The following is a 22,991-nucleotide window of genomic DNA, read 5'->3' as shown; positions in this document are numbered from 1 at the left end:
CTCAAGCACCTATTTTCAAGGTTGAAAAGTCTAAGTTTATTATTCAAAGAGACCTTTATACAAGAGGCCATCCCTATGGTGGTTCTTTGTACTGCTTCCAGCACTTCAATGTCTCCCTTGTTTTCTGGTGGCCAGAACCAATATTTAAAATGCTGTTTGATTGCTCTTTGTATTGCTTCAGAACCTGGCTTGGCAGGGGGGAGGGAACAAGTGGCGCAAATTTTCTTGTAAACTCGTGTCTTGCTTCAGGCTTGCCAAGTTTTATTCTGACATCAGAGTTCCAAAATTGGAGAGCAGAGGCATGGTAAGTTTCCCCACAGGAAGGAAAAACTAGATTGCAAAGTCAACCTAGCTCTTGTGCATCTTCTTGCAGCTAGAGAATATAACCAAAAGACTGGAAGCACTCTTAAGCTCACTTGTTTATTATAACATATTTCATCAGAAGCAATTCCTAATTCCTATTATAATGTGTCACAGTCATACAGGGCACAGTTGAAATGTCATAGAATAAGGAAAACTAAAAAGGCATGTAGATAGCATTGTGTACCAAGTATCTGCTCACTCAGTCAGGATAGGAAAATAAAGATAGGGCAAAGTTAAAAATAAAAGAAAAATTCACTTTCAAGTCCTGGATCCATGAGCAATATTTTGCTCACATGATTGTATCATATTTTTAAAAATGTAACAGCCACAACATTAAGAAAGATGTTACAATAGCAGAAGTACCTTATACTGTTCAGGATTTTACTTGGTTTGTCCCGGAGAGAATTTGTTTGACAAGATGCAATTATAGTCGAAGTCTTTGAAAATAATCCTTACCTTAGGGGCCTGTGGTGCCTTTGGTTTTTGGAAGAATCTAGTTATTTCTGAAATCTCCTTCACTTTTTCTGCCTTCAAACGCTGTAATCATATTTAACATGATACACCTCAATAATGGACAATATAGCATATCATACAGGAGTGAACATTAGAACACACAGTACAAGCTACCACACTGAAGTTTGTGCCCTATCTACAAATTTATGTGAAGTCAATTATGAAGTCCTTCCAGTGCACATCTATGGGTAGATTAATTATTGCAGCATATGTAAAGTGAAGGGGTTATCTATGCTTTTCAGGATGGTCCTGGGATAGCTTTGGCAGAGCAGAATGAGACCCGATGGCACTTTGATGTGGTCCAGCCAGATCCGGTATTGGATGGCTAAACCAGTTGTGTGCCAGATACGCTCAAGTGTGCGCTCCTTGGAGTTGAGGCAACAAAGATGGGGGCCGTACTAGGGGAACAAACAGCATGGGAGTGTAAAGGTTTTGCTGGGGACAAGGATATAAAAGGTGGAGATGAGGAAGTCGTCCGAGCTAAAATCAACAACTGCAGAAGTATCAGGGAAGGCCAAAAGAGATTGAAACGGAGAGATAATTTGTCTTTACTTTTTCTTCTTCTTTCAACCGTTTCTCTTCGTCCTTCTTTCTCTTCTCTTCCAATTTGGCCCTTTTATAAAAGCGAAAGAGATTACATACTTAATAAATCTTTCTCTGCATCTAGATAGACAAATCAAAAAAGGGCAAATAATGTTCAGTCATTATTAAAAACATAGAAATGCATGCCTTACAAAATAAATAATGGTGTTAGTATCAGCTTGGCTCAGTTGATAGCGCTCTCTCTTCTTGAGACAGAAGGTTGTCGGTGCAAGCCCCACTATGAATTTGACCACATCATCTAGGTTGACACTTCAGTGCAGCATTGAGGAGGTGGTCAGAGGTACTAGTTTTGGATACATTAAATCAAGCTATCATCGACCTGGATAGGTGGACATAAATGATCCAATGGCACTACTTGGAGAAGCAGAGAGTTCTCATTGTTCCCTCGCCAACATTCCTTTCTGAATCACCACTGAAAACAGATTATAGTCATTCAACTGCTGTTTGTAGGACCTCGTGTAAATTAGCTGCTGCATTTGTCTACATAATGGCAGTGACCATATTTCAAAATATATGCATTAGTTGTGCATCATTTTAGGATAACCTAAGGGTGCAATGTGCTATATAAATGCAAGTTCTTTCTCATTATGTGGACATCCTCGCGTAGCTCCATTATCAAAGTAAACCTCAAATGTGTGCCAAAATCAGCATATTAGTCAATCCAGGTAAAAATCTATACTGGTGTGAATTTTTTTTTAAAAAAAAGCAAAATGCTGCAAATACTGGAATTCTGAAATAAAAACAGAAAATGCTGGAAACCTCAGGTCAGGCAGCATCTGTGGAGAGAGAAACAGAATTACTGTTTCAAGTCAATGACCTTTCATCAGTTCTCTCTCCACAGCTGCTGCCTGACCTGCTGAGTATTTCCAGCATTTACGGAGATAAATTTTAAAACTACATTGCATGTCTGACTGCAGAATCACACTGCAGATTATTTCAGATTCTAAAACTTGGGTACTGCTCATATGGTATAAAAATATACAATTTGTCCTAAAAAGGAATACTTTTAAGAAAAAAGGTTATAAACATATGTTTGTGTTTTTATTTCACTAGATCAAACTGCTAAGTGGGAAACTATTTCAGTAGTGTTCCTTGGACTGCAACGGAACAAAGTTTTACGAACCTGTCTTATAGCAATGCTTTCTCGATGAGCTGAGCCAAGAATTGAAATAATGGAGAATTCTACAACTACCGCCGCTAGCAAGTGGTTATACTTATCAAAATCCTAAAAGTAAGATGTTGGGGAGGGTAGCTACTCACTCTAATGCATCTTGTTTTTCCTTCCGTTTTTCCTCCTTTAATCTTAGCCTCTCTGCTTTCTCCTTTTCTTCTTTCTCCTTTTTCTCCTTCCTCTCCTTGTCTTTGTGCTCTTTTTCTTCGTCCCTTTTTCTCTTAGCTTCTTCCTTTGCACGTTCTTTGGCGAGTCTGGCCTCCTCTCTTACACGTTCCCGCTCTTCCTTTTCTACTTGAAGTTTTTGCCTTTTCTCTTCACGCTCCTATGACACAAAGGAAACCATAAAGCATCAACATGTGAAAAATGTGTTTAAAAGCTAGTAATGGAATGTTGGCTGTAGAGTCTTCTACGATCCTGGAACGAAGTTCAACTTAAAACATCCATCAAAAAGAAAAAACCACTAAGACATTGTTCCTTTAAGAGTTTGATCTAACGTGGACCACATATCCCTGCTGTACACACAAAGAAAGAACGCACACAAAACAAGAACTTCTAACTATATGACAATCAAAGAGAGAACCATGAGGCAAGCAAGTTGAACTCGATTCAAGAGAACAGTACCACGTACAGCAGATATATAACACTGCTTATTTGTTCAACCTCCACAACTTAACTTTGCCAAAGTGGTACGGGGGAGGGGGAAACAGACAATGAAGTCTAGCATTTAAATTTGGGCCAACTTGGAGCATTGTGGTTCAAAAGTGCTGATTAGTTTAAGGTGCCCGATCAAGATAGTAACGGTTCATAAATACATATAAAAAAGTGACTCGCCAGTTGCCATGCAGATAGAATAAAAAACCCTTTGCTACAGATTTGCCCAAGTTGCAGTCATAGCATAAGCAGAATGCACTCTAATACGCCCTGGTCAATCGCATAGAGAACCTCTAATAACTAGACAAGCACAGTTTAGTGGTTGCTTTACCAAATGTTTAGTCACCAAATAATCAGCTGCTTATATTATCAGATGTCCTTTTGGAATTAAAAATTCTCAAAATTGTGCCAATGTTGTCCTTTTAGATAGAGTATGATCATGTAGAAGCAAGCAACATTACCCCTAAAGACAAATGAACTTCAGCCTTAAGAGCTACCCAACTCTAGTATCAAAGTGCTATGAAGCTCAACTTACTTTGTCAGCACACAAGACCAAATGACTTATAGAAATCGCAACAAACCAGGAGTTCAAATGGGTCAACACAGAGGTTCAAAGTAGGCACTATGATTTGAGCAAAAACTGTTCAGATTTCACTTTTTCTTTTGAATGAACATGTAAATGACTGGGTACTCTCACCTGAACTTCACACCACAGGCAGGTAATAGACTGAAATGGCAACATGATCAACTTCAGATGCAAGTGATTAGTAGCTACCCTTGCACCAATGAATAATTTCCTTCCAATTCTGCAAAATTTCAAAGTGGATGCCGTTGAGGTACCTATAGTCAAAGGAAAATTCCTTTGTATAGTTACATCAAGAGCCTCACAGCACTATGCAAATTGGCCCTTTATCTCTGGTAATAGGTCCTCTCTATGGAGTCAGTCCTCAACTGCATAAGATCAGATACTATGGAGTCACCAGGATTACCACTGCTTGCAAATTTTGGAAACAATCCTGGACACTGGGGGGCGGGTAGAGTTTGCCCCTAATCAAAAAGCCATCTGAAAGGAAGTTACCTGGGTCAGAACTGGGGGAGTTAGTGATTCGACACCTCTGTCTCAAGGCATGGTTTGAGTCCACACAAATAATTAACTCAATACTGCCATTAAGTTAATTAAGCAAATAAATCAGAATACCTGTTGCTGCTGGAGTTTCTTGCCTGGCACCTTGGGCGTCTGTATAATCTGCAAATCACAATAGTGCTTTTTAAGAGAGCGTGGAAATAAAACTTCTACACCCAATATTAAACAGAAAAAGCTAATCAGCACAATCCCAACTATTCTCCTGTCCAGTTTGAAAGCCCCTCACTGCATGTACTCCATCCTTTTAAAACACAATGCTGCACAGCAGCAAAATTTTGAAATCATTTAACTCAAGATACTCCCAACAGGTTAAAATAGGTTATACAATTATAGCATCTGACAGGACGTAAAGACACAAAAAATTAGTTATTTAGTTCTTTACTGGTCGAGTTTAAGAAATCTCACTCATAACTTTAAATGCTACCCAAGGAATTACACATACATAGAACAATGTCTTCTGGGAATGAGTTACAAGGTAATCAGTATCGGGCTACATTTGATGTCAGGTTTGAGGGGAGAGGACAGTATGCACTAACCCAGTCTCCCATTGTTTAAGATTGCACAATATGTATTTCGGATGAACTGCAAGTTACCTGAAAATGTAGGCATCCATTTTCCCTCCACTGACCGTGTATAAAACTCTAAAAATACTAAGATGATGGAAAAGCAGGTTACAGTAAAGTTCTTCCAATTTATAGACTTACAGCAGGAGTACGGAAAAGAAAATGACTGCCGACAATTTAACTATCTGCAACCTATTAAGTAAGCACTTATTGGGCAAGTACTTGACTATAAAAATGCCAGTGTTATTTAATTACGGATAACTTCAGAACAACATCCAGCGAAAGAAAAATGCTGGGTCTTCATTAAACATATGCTGCACAGAACCGGTGGCTGATTGCTATTCCAGCCACTGCCTGATCTGAAATGTCAGATTTCCATGGGAGTGCAGACAAGGATTTCTCCAGGCAAAAGGTTTTAAACAGAGAAACCTGGGTGCAGGTGCAAAAGTTTTTCGTACTGAAAAGCACACAAAGTTTGAGTTCTTTTCCATTTTTGCAAGCATTCTACTTTTGGTTGCATTACTTCAGGTACCTTTGAAAGTAATTTGACATTTACTGGGAAATTCAATTATTTTAGCACAATACCTAAAGCAACATCATTCAAATAAGCCAGTGTACTCCAACAACTGCAATTGACTTAATTAAGTAGATTCAATTTTGGATCAACTTCGCAATAATCAGCTAAACATCAAAGTTCAGTTATTGAAATAACATTATTTTGAAAATGCACAGGTGTCAGCATTTGAAAGAGAAATGGGCCCGTACATATTTCTGACTGAAAATCTTCGACAACTTTGCTAGTTCTGACAAAGGGTCTCAAATGCAACATTAACTTTCTCTTTCGGATGCTGCTGGGCCTGTATATTTTCAACATTTTACTTCAGATTCCCAGCATATTTAAAAACAATGAAATTTTTTTTTGAAGTTATTGATTTGCTAAGGTGGCTCTACTGGTATAGCGTGGTAATAAAATTTGTCATTTTGTCAGTATACTATCTTTAAAAAACTGACAAGTGATTTGACACAGCACAGCATCGTGCGAATTTCTACACTTATAATTTGCCACCCGAGGACCACACTTTTGCTTTAAGAAGTCCCAGAACAAGAGAAAATGACAGATTTGCCATGATGAAATCACTTACCACAAGAAATCACATGTTCAAATTAGGTACTCTCAATTTTAATACATTCCTGATTGAAAAAAAGGTGAGGGTTTCTAGGAATTGATGAACATGATTTCAATGCTCTTAAAGCAGTTTTGAAACTTGATTACTAGCCCCAATATGTTATTTCAGCCTCGATCATGCATTACATTAATGCTTGCTCAAGAGACTTCAAAAGCTTTTGACGCAGGAGCTGCACATCCAATGTCATTTTAAAAAATCAGTTGAATTTACAGGAACTATTGGTTTAAAAAAAATTTAGTACTAAAAACCATGTAGGAAATTTTTATTACCGTACTACTGTGAAGTTCTGCATTCCCCAAACCATTATCTTTGGTATGGATTGGTAGCAATGTAAGCTAGATTTTAAGCTGATGTCTGTATGGGCCTAGGGTCAGAACACTGGAACTCAGGTCACATTAAATCTTAATAGCTTGCATTAGGAGAAGCTTCAGTGCCAATCAGTTTAGGCTGGATTCAAACCCAGGTCCCAGAAAAGAGAATTCACACTACCCTATTACATCACCTAGTTCCTTATAGCTTTTAAGAGCACACAAAACATACACTGCCATTTCAAAGGGAAAATTGAGATACCAAGAATCATGATTAACCATTCAATGCTCCTTCCCAGCACAATAATCCAGAATAAGAAACACATTTATCTTCTGAAGGACATTCTTATATATAATTTTTTTTTAAAAAATCTTAAAAAGGAAACATGTTAAGAGGGTTTGCACATTGCCCACTCACTTCTGGGACCTGGATTCAAACCCAGCTCAATCTTATTCCCAACAGTTGCAGAAACTGCACAAAACGGTCTACAATCTGATAATCAAAACACAGTGTGAAAAATGGAAACTTTTACCCTGGTGTAGAATTTGAAGTTATTGCCGAAGCTGAAGAGGGAATATAGAGTAGAGAATGGATGAAATCTTTACACTGCACCTGGCCCACGTTCTACCCAAAGTACGAGTGCTAATTGTTGACACTGTAGGGAAAGACATCCATTCCCGAGCACTGACATCCATCACCCCAACAAGCACCAAAATACAATTCAATCTTTCAAGACATTTTACAATGTTAATGAGCCAGAAAGCAAGTCATGTAAATATCATCAGACTTCAAAATCATTTAATAAAACTGTTGTACTGCAGTAGATAAAATATCCAATAGAATCATAGAATGATACAGCACAGAAGGAGGCCATTCAGCCTATGCCGGCTCTTTCAAAGAACTATCCAATTAGTCCCACACCCCTGCAAATTTTTCCCCTTCAAGTATTTATCCAATTCCCATTTCAAATTTATTATTGAATCTGCTTCCACCCCTCTTTTAGGCAGTGCATTCCAAATCATTACAACTCATTGTGTAAATCCCGCCTCATGTCGTCTCTGGTTCTTTTGCCAATAACCTTAAATCTGTGTCCTCTGGTTACTGACCCTTCTGACACGATCAAAACCCTTCATGATTTTGAACACCTCCATCAAATCTCCTGTTAACCTTCTCTGCTCCAAGGATAACAACCCCAGCTTCTCCACGTAAACTGACGTCCCTCATCCCTGGTACCATTCTAGTAAATCTCTTCTGCACCCTCCCCAATGCCTTGATATCCTTCCTAAAGCATGGTGCCCAGAATTAAACAATACACCATCTGGGGACAAATTTCCTTGCTTTTGTACTTTATGCCTTCATTTATAAAGCCAAGGATCCCGTATGCTTTCTTAACAGCCTTCTCAACTTGTTCTTCCACCTTCAGAGATTTGTGCGCATACACCCCCAGGTGTGTCTGTTCCTGCACCCCCTTCAAAACTGTTCCATTTAGCTTATATTGCCTCTCCTCATTCTGCCTACCAAAATATATCACTTCACACTTCTCCGTCATGTGTCTGTCCATTTCACCAATCTGTCTATGTTCTCCTGAAGTCTATTACTATCCTCGTTGTTTACCACATTTCCGAGTTTCGTGTCATCTGCAAACTTTGAAATTATGCTCGGTATACCCAAGTCCAGATCATTAATATATATCAAAAAGAGACAGTAATACTGAATCCTAGGGACCACCACCATGTGCTGCCCTCCAGTCTGAAAAACAACCGTTCACCACTACTCTCTGCTTTCTGTCCCTTAGCTAAATTTCATATCCATGCTGCTACTGTGCCTTTAATCTCATGGGCTTTAATATTACTAACAAGTTTATTATGTAGTACTTTATCAAATGCCTTTTGAAAGTTCATATACACATCAACTGTACTACCCTCAACCCGCTCTATAAATTCATTAAAGAGCTCATTCAAGTTAGTCAAATACAATTTGCTTTTTAAAAAAAAAAATCGATGCTAGTTGTCATTTATTAACTCATACTTTTCCAAGTGCCAATTAATTTTATCCTGGATTATTGTCTCAAAATTTCCCCACCCCTAACATTAAGATTGACTGGCCTATAGCTGCCGGGTTTATCCCTCGCCCCCTTTTTAAACAGGGGTGTAAACATTTGAAATCCTCCAGTCTTCCTGGTACCACTCCCACATCTATTGAGAATTGGAAGATTGTGGCCAGAGCCTCCGTGATTTCCACCCTTACTTCCATCGGCAACCCAGGATGCATCCCATCCGGACCGGGTAACTTATCTACTTTAAATACTGCCAACCTTTTAAGTACCTCTATCTATTTTTATCCCATCCAATATCTCTACTACCACCTCCTTTACAATGACACTAGCAGCATCCTCTTTTCATCAAAACAGATGCAAAGTACTAATTTAGTACCTCAGCTATGCCCCCTGCCGCCACATCATCTCCTATTTGGTCCTGAATTGGCCCCACCCTTCTTCTGACTACCCTTTTACTATTTATACGTTTATAAAAAACTTTTGGGTTCCTTTGTGTTAGCTGCTAATCTATTCTCACTCTCTCTTTGCCCCTAATTTCATTTTTCAGTTCTCCTCTGTACTTTCTGTATTTGGCTTGGTTTTCTACTGTATTATGAGCCTGGCATTTGTCATAAGCCTTTTTCTGTTTCATTTTAATCTCTAACTTTATTCATCCAGAGAGCTCTAGCTTTGTATGCGCTTCCTTTCCCCCTCTTGGGAATGTGTCTAGTCTGTACCCGAATTATCCCCTCTTTGAAGGCCTCCCCATTGCTCAATTACTGTTTTGCCTGCCAATCTTTGATTCCAATCCACCTGGCCAGATCCCTTTTCAATTCACCCTCTGCCAGTTAAGTATTTTCACGCCCGAATATGTTCTTTGTCCTTTTCGATAACTACTCTTAAACGTGATATTATGATCACTGTTCCCCCACTGAAACATGCTCCACTTCATGCCCCAGAACCAGCACTACTTCCTTCCTTCATTGTTGGGCTGGAAACATACTGATCTAGAAAGTTCTCTTCTACACATTTCAGGACATTCCTCCCCCTCTTTGCCCTTTACACTTGTTACTATTCCAGTCTACATTAGGATAATTGAAGTCCCCCATTATCACTACTCTATAGATTTTGCATCTTTCTGCAATTTGCTCCTCTATCTCCCTCCCACTATAGTATACACAATCGAGCCTGTGCAGTTTTTAAAAAGACTGAAACAGGAAGTCCCGAGTGCCGAATGAAGCTACAATGCCTTTTCAATGGCTGATAAAATCTTTTCTTTTACCAGTATAATCAATGTCAACCTCAAACAGGGTGCATAAATACAGTGAAGTGCTACAATATTTAATGGCTCTTCATGTAAAATGTTTCAAAGCTTATTCTACCACACTATAGCAGTGGGGCCTGAAACAGAAGTTACAAGAGAGAAAAGGGCATGCCGCTTAGGTCTGCCTATAAAAGATCTACTAACTCCTGCTCCAGTGTCAAGTCCATACCATTCCAAACCCTAACTAGATGAAATTAAAGTTTATCTTCTCTGCCATTGAAAACCCATCTCAATGGTTCCATTGTTACAGAAACAGTTGCAAGGTTAGCTGGAAGTGGAAAGAAAGTTTTTAAAATTTAAAAAAAATCAGCAATCATTCATTTTTGGGTTTCAGATTCCAAAATGAATACTTCAGGATTTCAGAATTCAATCCCTCCCTTGAAAGCAGAGTATACAGCACCACCCTCAAGTGTCACTTCTTCATCTGTCAACTTCAGTGAATGCCAACAGTCCAGTTGACCATGGGAGGCATCACTTCACGTCCTGATCCTATCCTCATTCAACATCCACATTTGTAGCAGGGACAGGGTGTTGTTGGATAGATTATCAGGGAAACTTGAACAATTTTCCCTCCTCTAACCCAGCAGGGCTAAGATCAACTGTAGCATCCTGTTCCATTCCCAAAAAAGAGATCAGTTAACCCAAAACAGACCAGAGATTGAATCTGTTCTGTATTGTTCAGCTGGTTAAGTCAATGGGTAGCAGACTACAAATTGGAAAATCATAGATACACTTACCATGATATTGCATCTATTAAAATTAATGGATGGAAAATAGAGTTGAGTGAGCCCACAATTTCCTTATGTGTTGCCAGCAGGGGAAGCATCATGCTGGGAGCACAATTTCATAAAACCTGCCTTCAGATATATTTAACTTAAAAATGGACTCATTTATTTAAAAAAAACCCATCACCTCCCCATTAGTGATGTGGGAGCACAGCATATCGGCAAAAGACACAGAATTGATTCTCATTCTCAGCTACATTGCGATGAAGAGAAAGTACATGCAAGAAGGGGGTTGTGTTACAGGCCAGCCATGCATATCTCACAGCAGCTGCCTCAAAGCAACATTGATAGATCAAGGAGCAGGTTCTCGGCCACAGTTGGGACATGGCCTGGGGAGGAAGCAGGAATTTCATAGACAGATTCCCAAATCCAAGATTTATTCATGAGAAGTACCACTATATTGCTATGTTAAATTTTCCATTTCACGTTACAGATATAAATGCATGTGTCACAACACAGGCTTTGAGAAAAAGGCATCACAGTTCATGATCTTAGCCCCACCTTCTGCACCCAGTTCACAAGGTTTTACTAATTATTTAGAAACCAGGACAGGGCGAAGAAAGCAAGACACAGATTAGAACAATCTAGCTACAGGAAACGGCAGTAGACCCTGGTTAAACTGCAGCATTAAAGTTAACTGGTGAGAATTCATTAACATACATAAAAGTAATGCTGCAAAATTCAACAATACACATTAGGGATAGGGTATTTAGCCAACCAAATATTTCAGGAGCAGTCATTTCAACTGTATTACAAGAACAGATGCAACATTTTGAAAAGAGTTATCTGGTGTATAATGAAATATAATGAAAATACACAAGATGAACTTAGCAGATGGATGCGATGTAATCTGTAGGGATGTTATTGTGGCTTTGCTCCCAGGTCTGGGCTCGTGGTTCAGCTCATAATTCACATTCAATAAAATCCTAAGTGGATTGAGAAAGCAGCAAGTAAAAAGTCACTGCTATGTTTTATAACTTAAAAGTGGATCATATTTTCAATAATGCTCCTTTTGTAGATTTCGGTTTGTAGCGACTCGTGCCTCACTTTTCTTCATTATGTTGCCATTTTGAAGTTATTGTCTCTCTCCCTTATAGTGATCAGTGCCCCTTAATCTTTCTTCTCTTCCCCATTTTCAAATCTTAATTTCTGCCCTGTTTCTTTTGTACTTTCACAATAAATTCACATTGCAGATACAGCCTGTTAGGGTAAATAAATGTTTGGGAAGGGCCCACTTTCTATCTAATTGCTGTCCATGTCATTGAGAAGGAACCAAATAGCCTTAAGTTAATTACTTGCAACTTGGAAAGCATCCACAATTTTCAACATTTTAGCATGTGAATACATTGAAAGTTTTAAGGATAGAATTTCTGATACAAATTTCGTTCAGCTAGAAATAAAGAACAACTTAACATTGCTCATTTATATAGTATGAGGCAAAAATAAACACTGGAAGTCTGAAATAAAAGCAGAAGATACTAATAATGCACAGCAAATTAATTAGCATCTGAACAAAGAAAAAAAAGTTTGTGCTGCCAACTCCCACAGCAGGATACAAGGCTAACATGTGGCTCCGCGGAGCTCAGAGCAGCACTGCTATCCGTCTGTACTCAGGGCCTGCTGTATGGTTCATTTACGAGTGGATGGGGACAAAAAAAACACAACACTGCTGAAAGGGGAAGGTGGCAGCCACGAGTGTTCTCATTGCAAAATCCTGTAGCACTTTTTGTATTACCAAACAGATCAGCTGTTTTTGCCAGTGGGTTTTTCCATAGGCGAATTAATTCACTCATGTATCTGTGCTATAGAAGTGGGTTGCCACAAGGACCTTGCCAAAAGCATACCAGAACCCCCACTCTTTCTCCCTCTTGCCGCTCCCCTGGAAACAAGAAAATTCCAGATCCCTGCATCTTTTCCCAACAACAGTGACCACTGCTGCTGTTGCTATATCTAACCTACTACTGCCTCTAATCTGCCAAAGGTAAAAACCAAAAAGAGAAAAAAAGGAAAAGTAAATAGTAAGTAAAACTGTTGGGAAAAGAGTAGCAAGAGATATATAACAAGTGGACTGGAAAAAAAAGTTTACTGCCACAAAATGTGACTTTTCATGACTTGCACACATTTCAACATGACTAATTCATGATTTTTCAAAAATTTCTGATTAAATTGCAGCCCAAGGCCTAGAAGTTTTCTATTCAGTATTTCCAGAATTGGGTGCATAGAAAGGAGTAGGGTTTTTGGGCAACCTCTCTGAACAACAGTATGCTGCTGGCAATCTGCAGCAGTGACCACTACTAGCTACAGAAGCAACAATTTGACAAACACTAACTGATGCTTCGTTACACTGGAAATAGATTAGACTCTATCACAAAGACATATAAGGTTGTTTTAAAAAGCAAACTTTGCTCCATATAGGAAGTGGTCAGGCTGCTTTAACACAGAAGGGAGGGAATTGAGAGAAAAGAGTGATAATTCTGTATTTTAAGTAGAAAATGTTGTATGGAGATTTTTTCTTGACCCATTTGGTGGTTAGACAGGCTTTCTGATACATTGTAGAGAAGCTGAAGCCAGCAACGGCATCTGCTGTACCTCCCTCCATCCATCCATCCATCCATCAGTCCATGGCTTTTGGGTGTCTAATTACTGCAACTCTTAGCACTAACAAAAGTATGCTTCTACATTACTAATTCCTCAGAATATTCTACTACCAACTTGTCTTAGCAATTTTTCTGACTGAATTTCTGGACCACTTCGTTTCCAAGAAAGGATCAGGATACAGGAACAAGAGAAATTATTTCACAATTTGCTGATGATACCAAATTAATTGGTATGGCAGATTGTGGCAGAAGTAGAGATGTGTGAAATATTACATTTTAGGAAAAAGTGAAAGGAAGTACATGATAAACAGTAAGGTTCAAGAGTGTAGGAAAAGAACTATGAATGCAGAAATCTATATAAAAAGTGAGTGCAGAAAAGGCAATAAAGGCAAAATAGGATTTTGAGTTTCATACATAGAACATTGAATAAAAAAGTAGACATGTTAACTTTGTACATGACATTGGTTGGACCACAGTTCTGGGCACCCCATTCTAGGAATATTACAACCATGGAATGGGTACAATGAAGATTCACTAAAAATGAGTAAAATGTTATAGGTGTGAAGGCTTGAAAAATTCAGGCTCCCCCCCCCCCCACAAGAACAGAGAAGGTTGTGGGGGCTGGGGGAGAGAGAAGAATCTTTATGAAAGGTCTTGAAGGTGATAAGGAAAGATCATTTCCACTGGGCAGATTGATGATAATCACTAGAAGAATGAAGTTATATGGATTTCTCTCTCCCCTCCCTCCCTCCCTCCCTCCCTCCCTCCCCCCCACCCCCACACAATTCGATCAGGAATCTCATTAGAATTCTTTAGAATTGACCAATTAACAAAGACTATTTCATTAAAAAGGGAACTGGATAAGTATTTCCAAAAGAACAGAAATAAAATGGCAATTAAATATTGTTTTAAAGCTTTTATGGATGGATAGGGAAGGACAGATAGAAAGGAAGGAGAACTAGCAATCGCAAAGGCAAAATCCTAGCACTAGAATACAAGAAGTAGTTAAAACAGCATCTTTCGATTGAGCTCAGGAATACTAAGATCAGTCACATTACTGGGAATTTTAGAGTGCCAACCAGTTGGGGAAAAAAAGTGATGTGAAATTTGAGAAAAATTCAGAAGTGTATTAAAGTCATAATTGCAGGCCATTTTAATTATCTAAAGACTCCAGTAAGGAAAATGTCTATGGTGAAGGGAGAGTCTTGGCAGTCTGTTTGAGTGATCCCCCCCTCCCCCCCTACAACCTCCTGCCTTGTGGGTTATTCTGTTTCAGATAGTGCCCAACCTGCTGTGCGTTTACAGCATTTTCAGTTTCCTTTACCCTCACTTACATGAAAAGGAACAATACTGCAACAGCTATAGCCCAGGCAGCCAGTCTGATTTTCATGGGCACAATCATTTTGTCTCAGGACGCTATACAATTAAAAGCATTATGCGCTCATGGGGTACAACAATAACATTGCATTATATTGAGATAATATTTTAAAAATCAATGTGCCATGTTGACAATTTCATAACAGGGATGATGCAGGAGAAATGAAAATGCTGTATTATGTTTACAAAAGATCTTTAAATTTGTGAAAACAGCAGCTAACAACTACAGAATAAATCCAAGTGGCAATCTTGCCAATTGGAACTGAATGTACAACGAGAAGTGGACCAAATGTCAATTTAAAATTTGGGTAGTGTCAGAAATAAAAAGATGACAGTTGACAATTGAGGCTCAAGTGTATGTATAGGTATGTATTAGGCTTATTTATCACCTTGAAAATATGCTATACAGAATTTTTAAAAATGCACCTAAACTAAGACTTAAATATTGCACAATCTTCTTGTTTACAAATTGCTATCATAAGTAGCATATCAAAAATGCCTTTTCCAGACACCTACATAATTTTACTCCTAGATGTTTCACAGTTCGAGTGGATGTAGTATAACATTCTTTTCGTTTAAAGTTCTCTTATTAATTTACTAAAAGTATAGACACACCTTTCTTTCTCTTCCCCTCCCCCAAATTTCAGAATGTGCAAAAATAATAATTTTTATCAACCTTGCTTCCAGGAGTAGTTGATGTAGATCTGGGACTCTTCTTGTCCTCTGGAGACCTTGCTTCTGGTGAGCTATCAGTAACTGAAATAGAGCTCGATAAGGAGCTGATGGGAGAGTTGCTGCTTTCATTCACGAATGACGACGTTCCTTCCACTTTCATTATGCCCTTCTCTAGATTCCCAGTCCAGCATGATTTGTCAGCCATTATATCTTTTAACACCACTACTGGAACTCTGCCTTTGAGCATGCTGTTAGCAATAAGGCTATCGCCTTCAATTTCTCGTCCTTGCTTTGCTTTAGTTTCCCTGCTAGTCTGCCCAGGTGCTGAACTTTCTGAATTCACAGAGTCAGAAGAATTTACCCCTTTAGGTACACTAGGTTTCAGGCTATCCAACCAGTCACATTTGTTTTCAGAATCAACTTTTGTTTTCTTACTCAGGCCTTTAGCAGAAGCCACCATTTTTAAATCTATGGTGCCTACGCTATCCAAGACTTCGTTGCTAGAATCGCCTGTTAAGTCGATCGTGGAATGAAGTTCACTGTGCATCTTAACCGCAGGATTACTCTTCCGAATGGAATGCAAGAAACCATCAAGAGGTCCTTTCCCATTAACAAGTTTGGAGGGAACCAGATCCCCATCTTTTGTTGCAGAATTTCCAGTTTGACCGTCCAAGTTTATTTTGCAGTCATTTTCAACATCCTCGACAGAGGCAATCAGCTTGACTGCAGCTAGTTGTGCAGGTGCACTGGTAGATATTTTTGCCCGCTTGGCATCAGTAGTCTCTTCGTTTTGTGGCTTTGGTACAGGGTTGAGACGTTTGAAAGGCAATCGCGCTGCAATACAAGCGTAAACAAAGTTTCTACCATTATTATGCAGATTTAGAAACAAGGAACAATTTACAGCATACTAAACTAAAAACAAAAAGCAAGCCAGAATTGTTCCTACAATTTACCCCCTTCAATCTGAAGGTTAGTGACTCATGCTATAGACTTCGTAGCTACCTGCAGCACTCCAGAAACTCAAAATTGCTTCATTAGTTAGCCTGAAGTGTGTTTCTACAGACTATTTGACCATGAAGTTATAACAGTTGAGATGGCGAGTTAATTTGCTTTTAGGTGATGTTGAGGAAGTAATGTTGGCTTAGACACTGGGAAAACTCCCTGCCAGTCTTTAAATGCAATCTTTAAAGTATGGTGAAGCAAGCCAATAGGAAGGCATTTCCAAAAATGCAGCACTCCCTTGGTATTGCACTGGAGTGTCAGTGCAGATTACGTCCTGGAGTTGGCTGTCACTACCTCAGCTAAATCAGCATACATCAAGGATTCAACCTGGAACCTTTTTTTAAAAAAATGGTTGAGCACCACACTGTACGGCACATGCACCCCAAAGGAAGCCAATAAACTAAACAATGCAGTAGCTTAAAACAAATACCATGGAGTTACTTATAGTGATAAGAAATGTAGTACAAAGAACAATTCAGTTTCCTCAAGTCATAAATACAATTCATATCATAGTGAAGAGATTGGTAAAGTTAACTTCTGAAGTTCCGTTGTCCCTCAATGAAAGTAGAAAATACAAGACACCAAAATTCTGCCCTACATGACACACCCTGCAGTTGCATCCCACACTCTTACAAGCAACAGCACAAAATGCTACTGAATCCTTCTTAAAAAAAGCATCTCCAAAAGAAATTGCTCATAACTTTAGACATGTACACACAGAAACAGTAAGTACATATTCCTAACCAGAAGCAAAACCCTGCACTTGATTAGATTCTCTGGCCCCAGATTCATTATTATTTTTCCTCTCAGATAGATTCACACTGATCTGCAGCTCCATGGGCACCAACAGCACTCTAGTATTTCGTCATTCTTCACATGCGAGCTTTGACTTGAGTGGCAGCAGATTATGAGACCACTGGGGCATCGTGGCTGAGCAATATACTGCTTTCAACTGGTGTCCACACACAAGCACCTTCCACCATGGTTCACTGGATAGCAGTAACGTGCAGGAACGCAGGATGATTTTTCCTCTCCCTGGTGGCCAATTGTAGCTCTGTTTTGCCGATTATCAACTTACAAAAAGGCCAAGGATCTCAAGCATTGAGTCGCAAAAATAAGCTAAAATCACATTCTGCAATCCTTTGCTCCATTTAGTACTCCCGTGCCATTTTGACCATCCGTCCTGCAGAGGTTACATTTTTTTCAGAAAAAGCAACACCTCTCTAAAAATGTGGGTCATGGAGGATAAAAATCTACTTTACAACAAGTATAAAGGTGTAAGATTTGCACAGAATCTACGATAGGTTAAGCAAACATTTGCCAAGTACAGTAATGACGTCGGGGAGGAGGGAAGAAAGGAAGAGATAGAAAAGCTCAAACTAGATCCAAACAAAGCGCCACTTTGGCAAAGGATTTTGTTTCAGAAAACCATTCATGTGTACCAATGGATGAAACAAAAAGGGTAGAGTTCAATCATGGGAGACATTAATGGTCTCTGTCTAAGCTGAAACTTAGCTCAAGTCTTAGATGCCTAAAAGGACCATGTTGTGACTCATTATACCATCATCACGAAATGCATTATATTAATATACAAGAATTAAGTTACCTTGGACGAGTTTCTTTGCTGGAGTGACTGCTTTCGACTTGCACTCCTCCATTACTGCGAAGAAGAAATGAAAATGTTATTTACAAAAAAACAGAAAAGCTTGAAACTACTTGGATGAAAAGTGAAGTAGAGAACAAGTTAACTTCTTTCCTCTTACAAATAAAATTTCACTCAAGTGTCCTACAGCTCACACCTAATCTTATTCACACCTCATAATATTTGTCTTTCTTCTCTGTTCAGTCCTCAAAGTATAAGAATCTAAAGTGGCAATTTGAAGAGGTAGAAATTAACATTGAAAACTTTAATAAAGATATTTGCATTGTGAAGGAAGCAAACTTTCAGCATGCAAAAGTTTCAGTATTTTCAAAAATTCCTTCAAGATAACAAGTTTTGAGATTGATGACAGGTTACTTTAGGTTTCTTCTGTTTTTGTTTGTACAGATATTATCTAGGATATCTACATTTCTGTGGGAAGCTATCTGGGTCAGCCAGTTTGCAAGAGAGAAGTCATTACATATAGTCGTTAATTGCATCAGTAGATCACTAATATCTTGGAAATGTTAAATGCACTTAGAGACTTGTAGGCCCTTCCTGTTGGATACTCTAGGGTTGTTTTGAGCACCAAGCTTTTTGCAAATTAGGTGTCATAAGCAGTCAACCCACAAAAATGACAGAGATCTGCTATCTATGGGCAACACCATATCCCCTAGTGTACAGACAATGCAGAGAAGTGGGAGTGTAATTCAACACCAGTCACCCAGCCTTCTGCCTGGACTGGCGCATGCATGGAAGGATGATATCGGACCGACCGACAACTGGAAGTATTACATAGAATTTCCAGCACAGCAGCAGGCCATTCGGCCCAACTGGTTTATGCCGGTGTTTATGCTCCACACGAGCCTCCTCACGTTCTACTTCATCTAACTATCAGCATATCAAAGTAGCCACAATGTCAATAATCACTCCGAACGGTGATACTGTTCAAAATGCTTTGACTGGAGATGTTACAGTATGCTTGGAATAGTATGAGTGCTGCTGGCTTTCCCTATTCTCCAGTTCCCCGTTTGCCTGACAGTACTCCTCCCACTGCTAGGTACAGTGAGCTGAAGTGCCCACATTACGCTCAAAGTAAAAGATTCTGAAAAGAATACCAAGAGTTTGGAGTTACACACTTCATATCAAAACAGCTACTGTCTGCTATGATCTGAAACTTAAAATCTTATGCACATAATGTTGTTTATAATACTGGGTGCTGGAGGAATAACAATTACCTTTTTAACCACAGTATTAAGCACCAGAGACCCACATTGGTTCCCAACATGCACTGCTACCTACTCTGAAAGGCAGAAAACTGTTGGACCACATCATTCAGACTAAAACCAAGTCAAAATGATTGCGTCTTTGCAATTCTATTACTAAAACAAAAATCTGTAATACAATACTTCTATCCAAAAGCCTCCCAAAGAAACATGGACATCCTTAGGTAGTATGCGTGTTTCCCGCCACCCACAAAGACATAGATAGGACTTTTAAAAAATTACCTACAGACAATATTACAAATATTTTAAAGGAATTTTTAAAAAATATTGCACAATGGGGCTCAACTTATTTTCATATAAAATTCCTTTGTCTATCTCATACACCATCTCCAAAATTTGGAGACAGCATTACCAGCTGCACTTGAGCTGGTAATCCACAAAGTCATATTATTGTCCTATTGGCAACCAATTGTTATTCTACAAGTAGTTTCCTTCTTAGCTGAAGTCCTGACTGAACCCTTCAAATAATGAACAGGCACTTAAGAAAATTGTTCGATTGCAAGTTACCAGAATACAGTCCACCAAAGATAATTCAAATTCACTGTTTATGCTAACAAAAAAATTGAATTATCCAGTACTTTGAATTAACAAAGAACACAACGTTGGAATTTACTGCGAAAAAATTGCATCAGATCATTCGAATTGAACAACTTTGAACTAAGGGTAGACTGCATACGGCTCAGGCGGCAAAGATTTCACTATAAATAAAAGCTGAAAATTGATCAATATCCTGCATAGGGCCACTCAGACCAGACTCAATTATCCAATGTCAACCAAGGTAGTGGTGGAGTCACTGCAATTGCCTGCAGAGTCCATGGCTAACAGTGACAAAAAATGAGTACAGTGAGGTTCCTGCTTCTGAGTGCTACCAAGTATCCCCTACTGGAAAGTTCAGATGTGGGATATCAGGTAAAAATACAACTTGGGTGTAAGGTCCCCCATAGTTGAATAACTTGCCATCACTCTCCAGATTCACACATGAAGAATAGTCAGCAACTGGAAGGCTGCCAGCAACGGTCAAACTGTAACCCAGCATGAGCAGAGGAAGGGAGTGTACTTTCAGAATATTTAAAACACTTAAAATCTATGGAATGTAATTTTCTTGTTCAAGAGTGGACTCATTTTGCTTCCACAGTAAAAGATTGCAGGTGTGCAGCCTGCTGAGGCATTCACCAATGCTGCTCTGAAACCCACTCGAAGTGCACAACAACCACCCGAGGAAGAAAAGCACTTTCCAGCCAGGTTCCACCCAGCACATTCAAGGCCAGAGCTTGGGAATGTAGCCCCATTAGTTTATTTGGTATAACTCACATCCCAAAGCATAGAATAATTGTACTCCATATCTGGAGTGGTACCAAGTGCATTTTTACCCAAACATTTCACAAACCTCTGTAATTACACCTAGCGTTTATTGCAATAACATCTACTCAATAACTGTGATAAATGTTGACCAACAATGCAGCATTGTATACAATAGAAAAATTATAGCTATTCTACTTATTCAGCAGGATGAACAAACCTAGGATTTCAGTTTAACAATGGCTTTTGTAAATTCTCAATTGAGTGTAAATCATGAATCTCTTCAACCTAGTGACTAAAAACTACCCTGCTGTGTACAAGGAGTAAGGATAATACAAGCACAAAAGCCCCATGAAATTTTGTGAAGCATAATTTGAGGTGTCGCCTACAATAATCTTGCTTCTGCATGGCCACTCAGCTTTACAAGACTAAAATGCAAGGCTTCAGCAGCGTAAAACTATACAAAAACAAATAGACCTAATTCAGAGATTACCCCAAGGCATGCAATGATATCTAGAGAATTGCTCTAAATTTCTGGTAGCCCTCCAAAACATTTCAAGCTTTTAGGGTTATGATTGGACACAGTCTTCTCCAATTGATTCGTAGTCCTTTATTACAACGGTCAGTTCTTCGAGAAACTCCAGCATACCTCGTGAAAAGGAGGTTGAACGTCAAAGTGCATTGTTCAGGTTGCCAGGTGAACAGAAAAGTGTTTATTTGAAAAGGGGTGGGGAAGGGAAAAAAAAGAGAATTACCAAGCAGTAGTTCTGATCTATCCTGGGTGAACAATGGCACTGCACCAATACACCAGTACTGCTACCAAGTACATCCCAATGAGAAGTTTTAAATCTCAGCTGACCAGTAAAAGAAAGCAACAAGTAATGGCAGGGTGGAGGTGAACTGTAAAGATGAGAGTCCACAGTTCTGGGTTCAATAGTACGTAGGTGGTTTGAGATTAGCAGAATCCTACAAAAATAGATCTGAGACACAAGTTACTCTTCTCAAAACCTGAAAGATAACTCAGCCACTGACTTAAGAATACGTTTGCCTTCCCCAATACCTCCATTAAAACAGAATATCCTTCCTCTTAATTAGTTTCTAGCATGATTAATCTTCCCTTTTATGAAGGGTAGTAAAATGAGAAGATCTTAACAGTCCAACTGAAAACAACCTCTCCATGTGGAACACCTACAAAAGCCAGCATATTAACATTCAGCTGGCACACCTATCCATTATCAACCTATTCTGGAAATGGATATTAAATTCCATCTCAACTGTAAGTACACTAACAAAATCCTTGCAAAAACTGCTGTAATCCAGACCAATGAATTATGCCACAAAATGGTTTATTCCTGTACTTTCCTATGAGTCCCAATCGAAAATCACACTGCTGTGAGGAAAGCATCGAGCAGTTCTACGCAAGGAGTTTTGAGAGAGAGTGTGGGGGGGGGGGGGGGGGAAGCTCACACACAGTGTATTCGCAACCTTCCAGCAGCAAATTAGCAGCAGAGGTCATCATAGCCTGCCCACCCACCTGGGATGACATTGGCAACCAAAAAGATAGGCTCACAAAAAAACCCTTCACTCAATGCTATTCCACAATTATCTGCTGAAATGCACCATTTTAGTACCATTCACAAGGCAGCTGTCATTCGTGGAGTACCATTTTGTTGTTGCAGCTACATTCTTTCTCTTCCCTCTCCCCAAAGCACACATCACAGCACCCAACTGTAAATCATGCACGAGGGGTCTTGGAGCAAGGCTCCAACAAAACATATTGAACCTTTTTCCATGGAAAAATATTACACTACGTATCAGCTTCAAAATAAGCACTATGGTGTGGATTAAACACATATCAGCTCACATCCGTGATAACTTTAATAAAACACACAGCATTTGCTATTGTGGGGTCACCAGAACCCCTTGAATACAAATTAGTTTGGTTACCCACGATTAATCGATGGACTGCATCAGCATTGATGTGTTCTCACTGCACAAGTATTCACAAGGGGTTAAAAGTTTCCTCCAACGAAATGTTGCATGTATTGGAGCGCATTGCAGTAGGAAGCACAATACTCATTTACTATGAGTTTATTCACCAAGAACGTTCAATTTAGACAATTAATTTGTACGAACCAACCCCATTCCTTTTAAAGTGTGAAATTACTTTTTTAATACCGCAAGAGATTCCCACGTGTAATTTTAGACGGAAAATACCACAATTTGAAGCAATGATTTAATAGAACGAGGGAGGGGAAGAAACAAAGAATCCCGTACAAAGTTGGGGGGGGGGGGGAAATGTGAGGTACATTGTGAAAAATCGGATTACAGAATGGAGAAAAAAAAAGTAACATTTGTTTACAATTCCCGTTTGTTTACAAATCCCACACAGAAGTCAACAAAACTGTAAAAAAAAAGTCCCAAAAAAAGTGATAAAAAGTTTCAGAAAAATCTGAATCAATATT

The 22,991-nt window shown here is 39.1% G+C and overlaps 1 protein-coding gene across 5 annotated transcripts in view; it reads right to left on the bottom strand.

Moving 5' to 3' along the window:
• Positions 1 to 22,991, bottom strand: part of chaf1a (chromatin assembly factor 1, subunit A (p150)) — a 40,791-nt gene that overhangs the window by 17,228 nt on the left and 572 nt on the right. For 3 of the 5 annotated variants that reach the window (XM_067968113.1, XM_067968115.1, XM_067968114.1), the window contains exons 2-7: positions 17,909 to 17,962; positions 15,302 to 16,134; positions 4,503 to 4,550; positions 2,740 to 2,975; positions 1,429 to 1,489; positions 820 to 900 (exon numbers count right to left, since the gene is read on the bottom strand). In XM_067968113.1, the coding sequence (XP_067824214.1) occupies positions 820 to 900; positions 1,429 to 1,489; positions 2,740 to 2,975; positions 4,503 to 4,550; positions 15,302 to 16,134; positions 17,909 to 17,962 (1,313 nt within the window). Of the gene's footprint in view, positions 1 to 819; positions 901 to 1,428; positions 1,490 to 2,739; positions 2,976 to 4,502; positions 4,551 to 15,301; positions 16,135 to 17,908; positions 17,963 to 21,019; positions 21,256 to 22,991 lie in introns of those variants that run through there. The other 2 variants (XM_067968117.1, XM_067968118.1) reach the window with 2 other exon arrangements.

This window comes from Heptranchias perlo, chromosome 29 (genome assembly GCF_035084215.1).
Source record: "Heptranchias perlo isolate sHepPer1 chromosome 29, sHepPer1.hap1, whole genome shotgun sequence".
Lineage (NCBI taxonomy): Eukaryota > Metazoa > Chordata > Chondrichthyes > Hexanchiformes > Hexanchidae > Heptranchias > Heptranchias perlo.
Note: the sequence above shows the minus strand (reverse complement) of the source record. Positions and strands in the feature narration are given on the sequence as shown.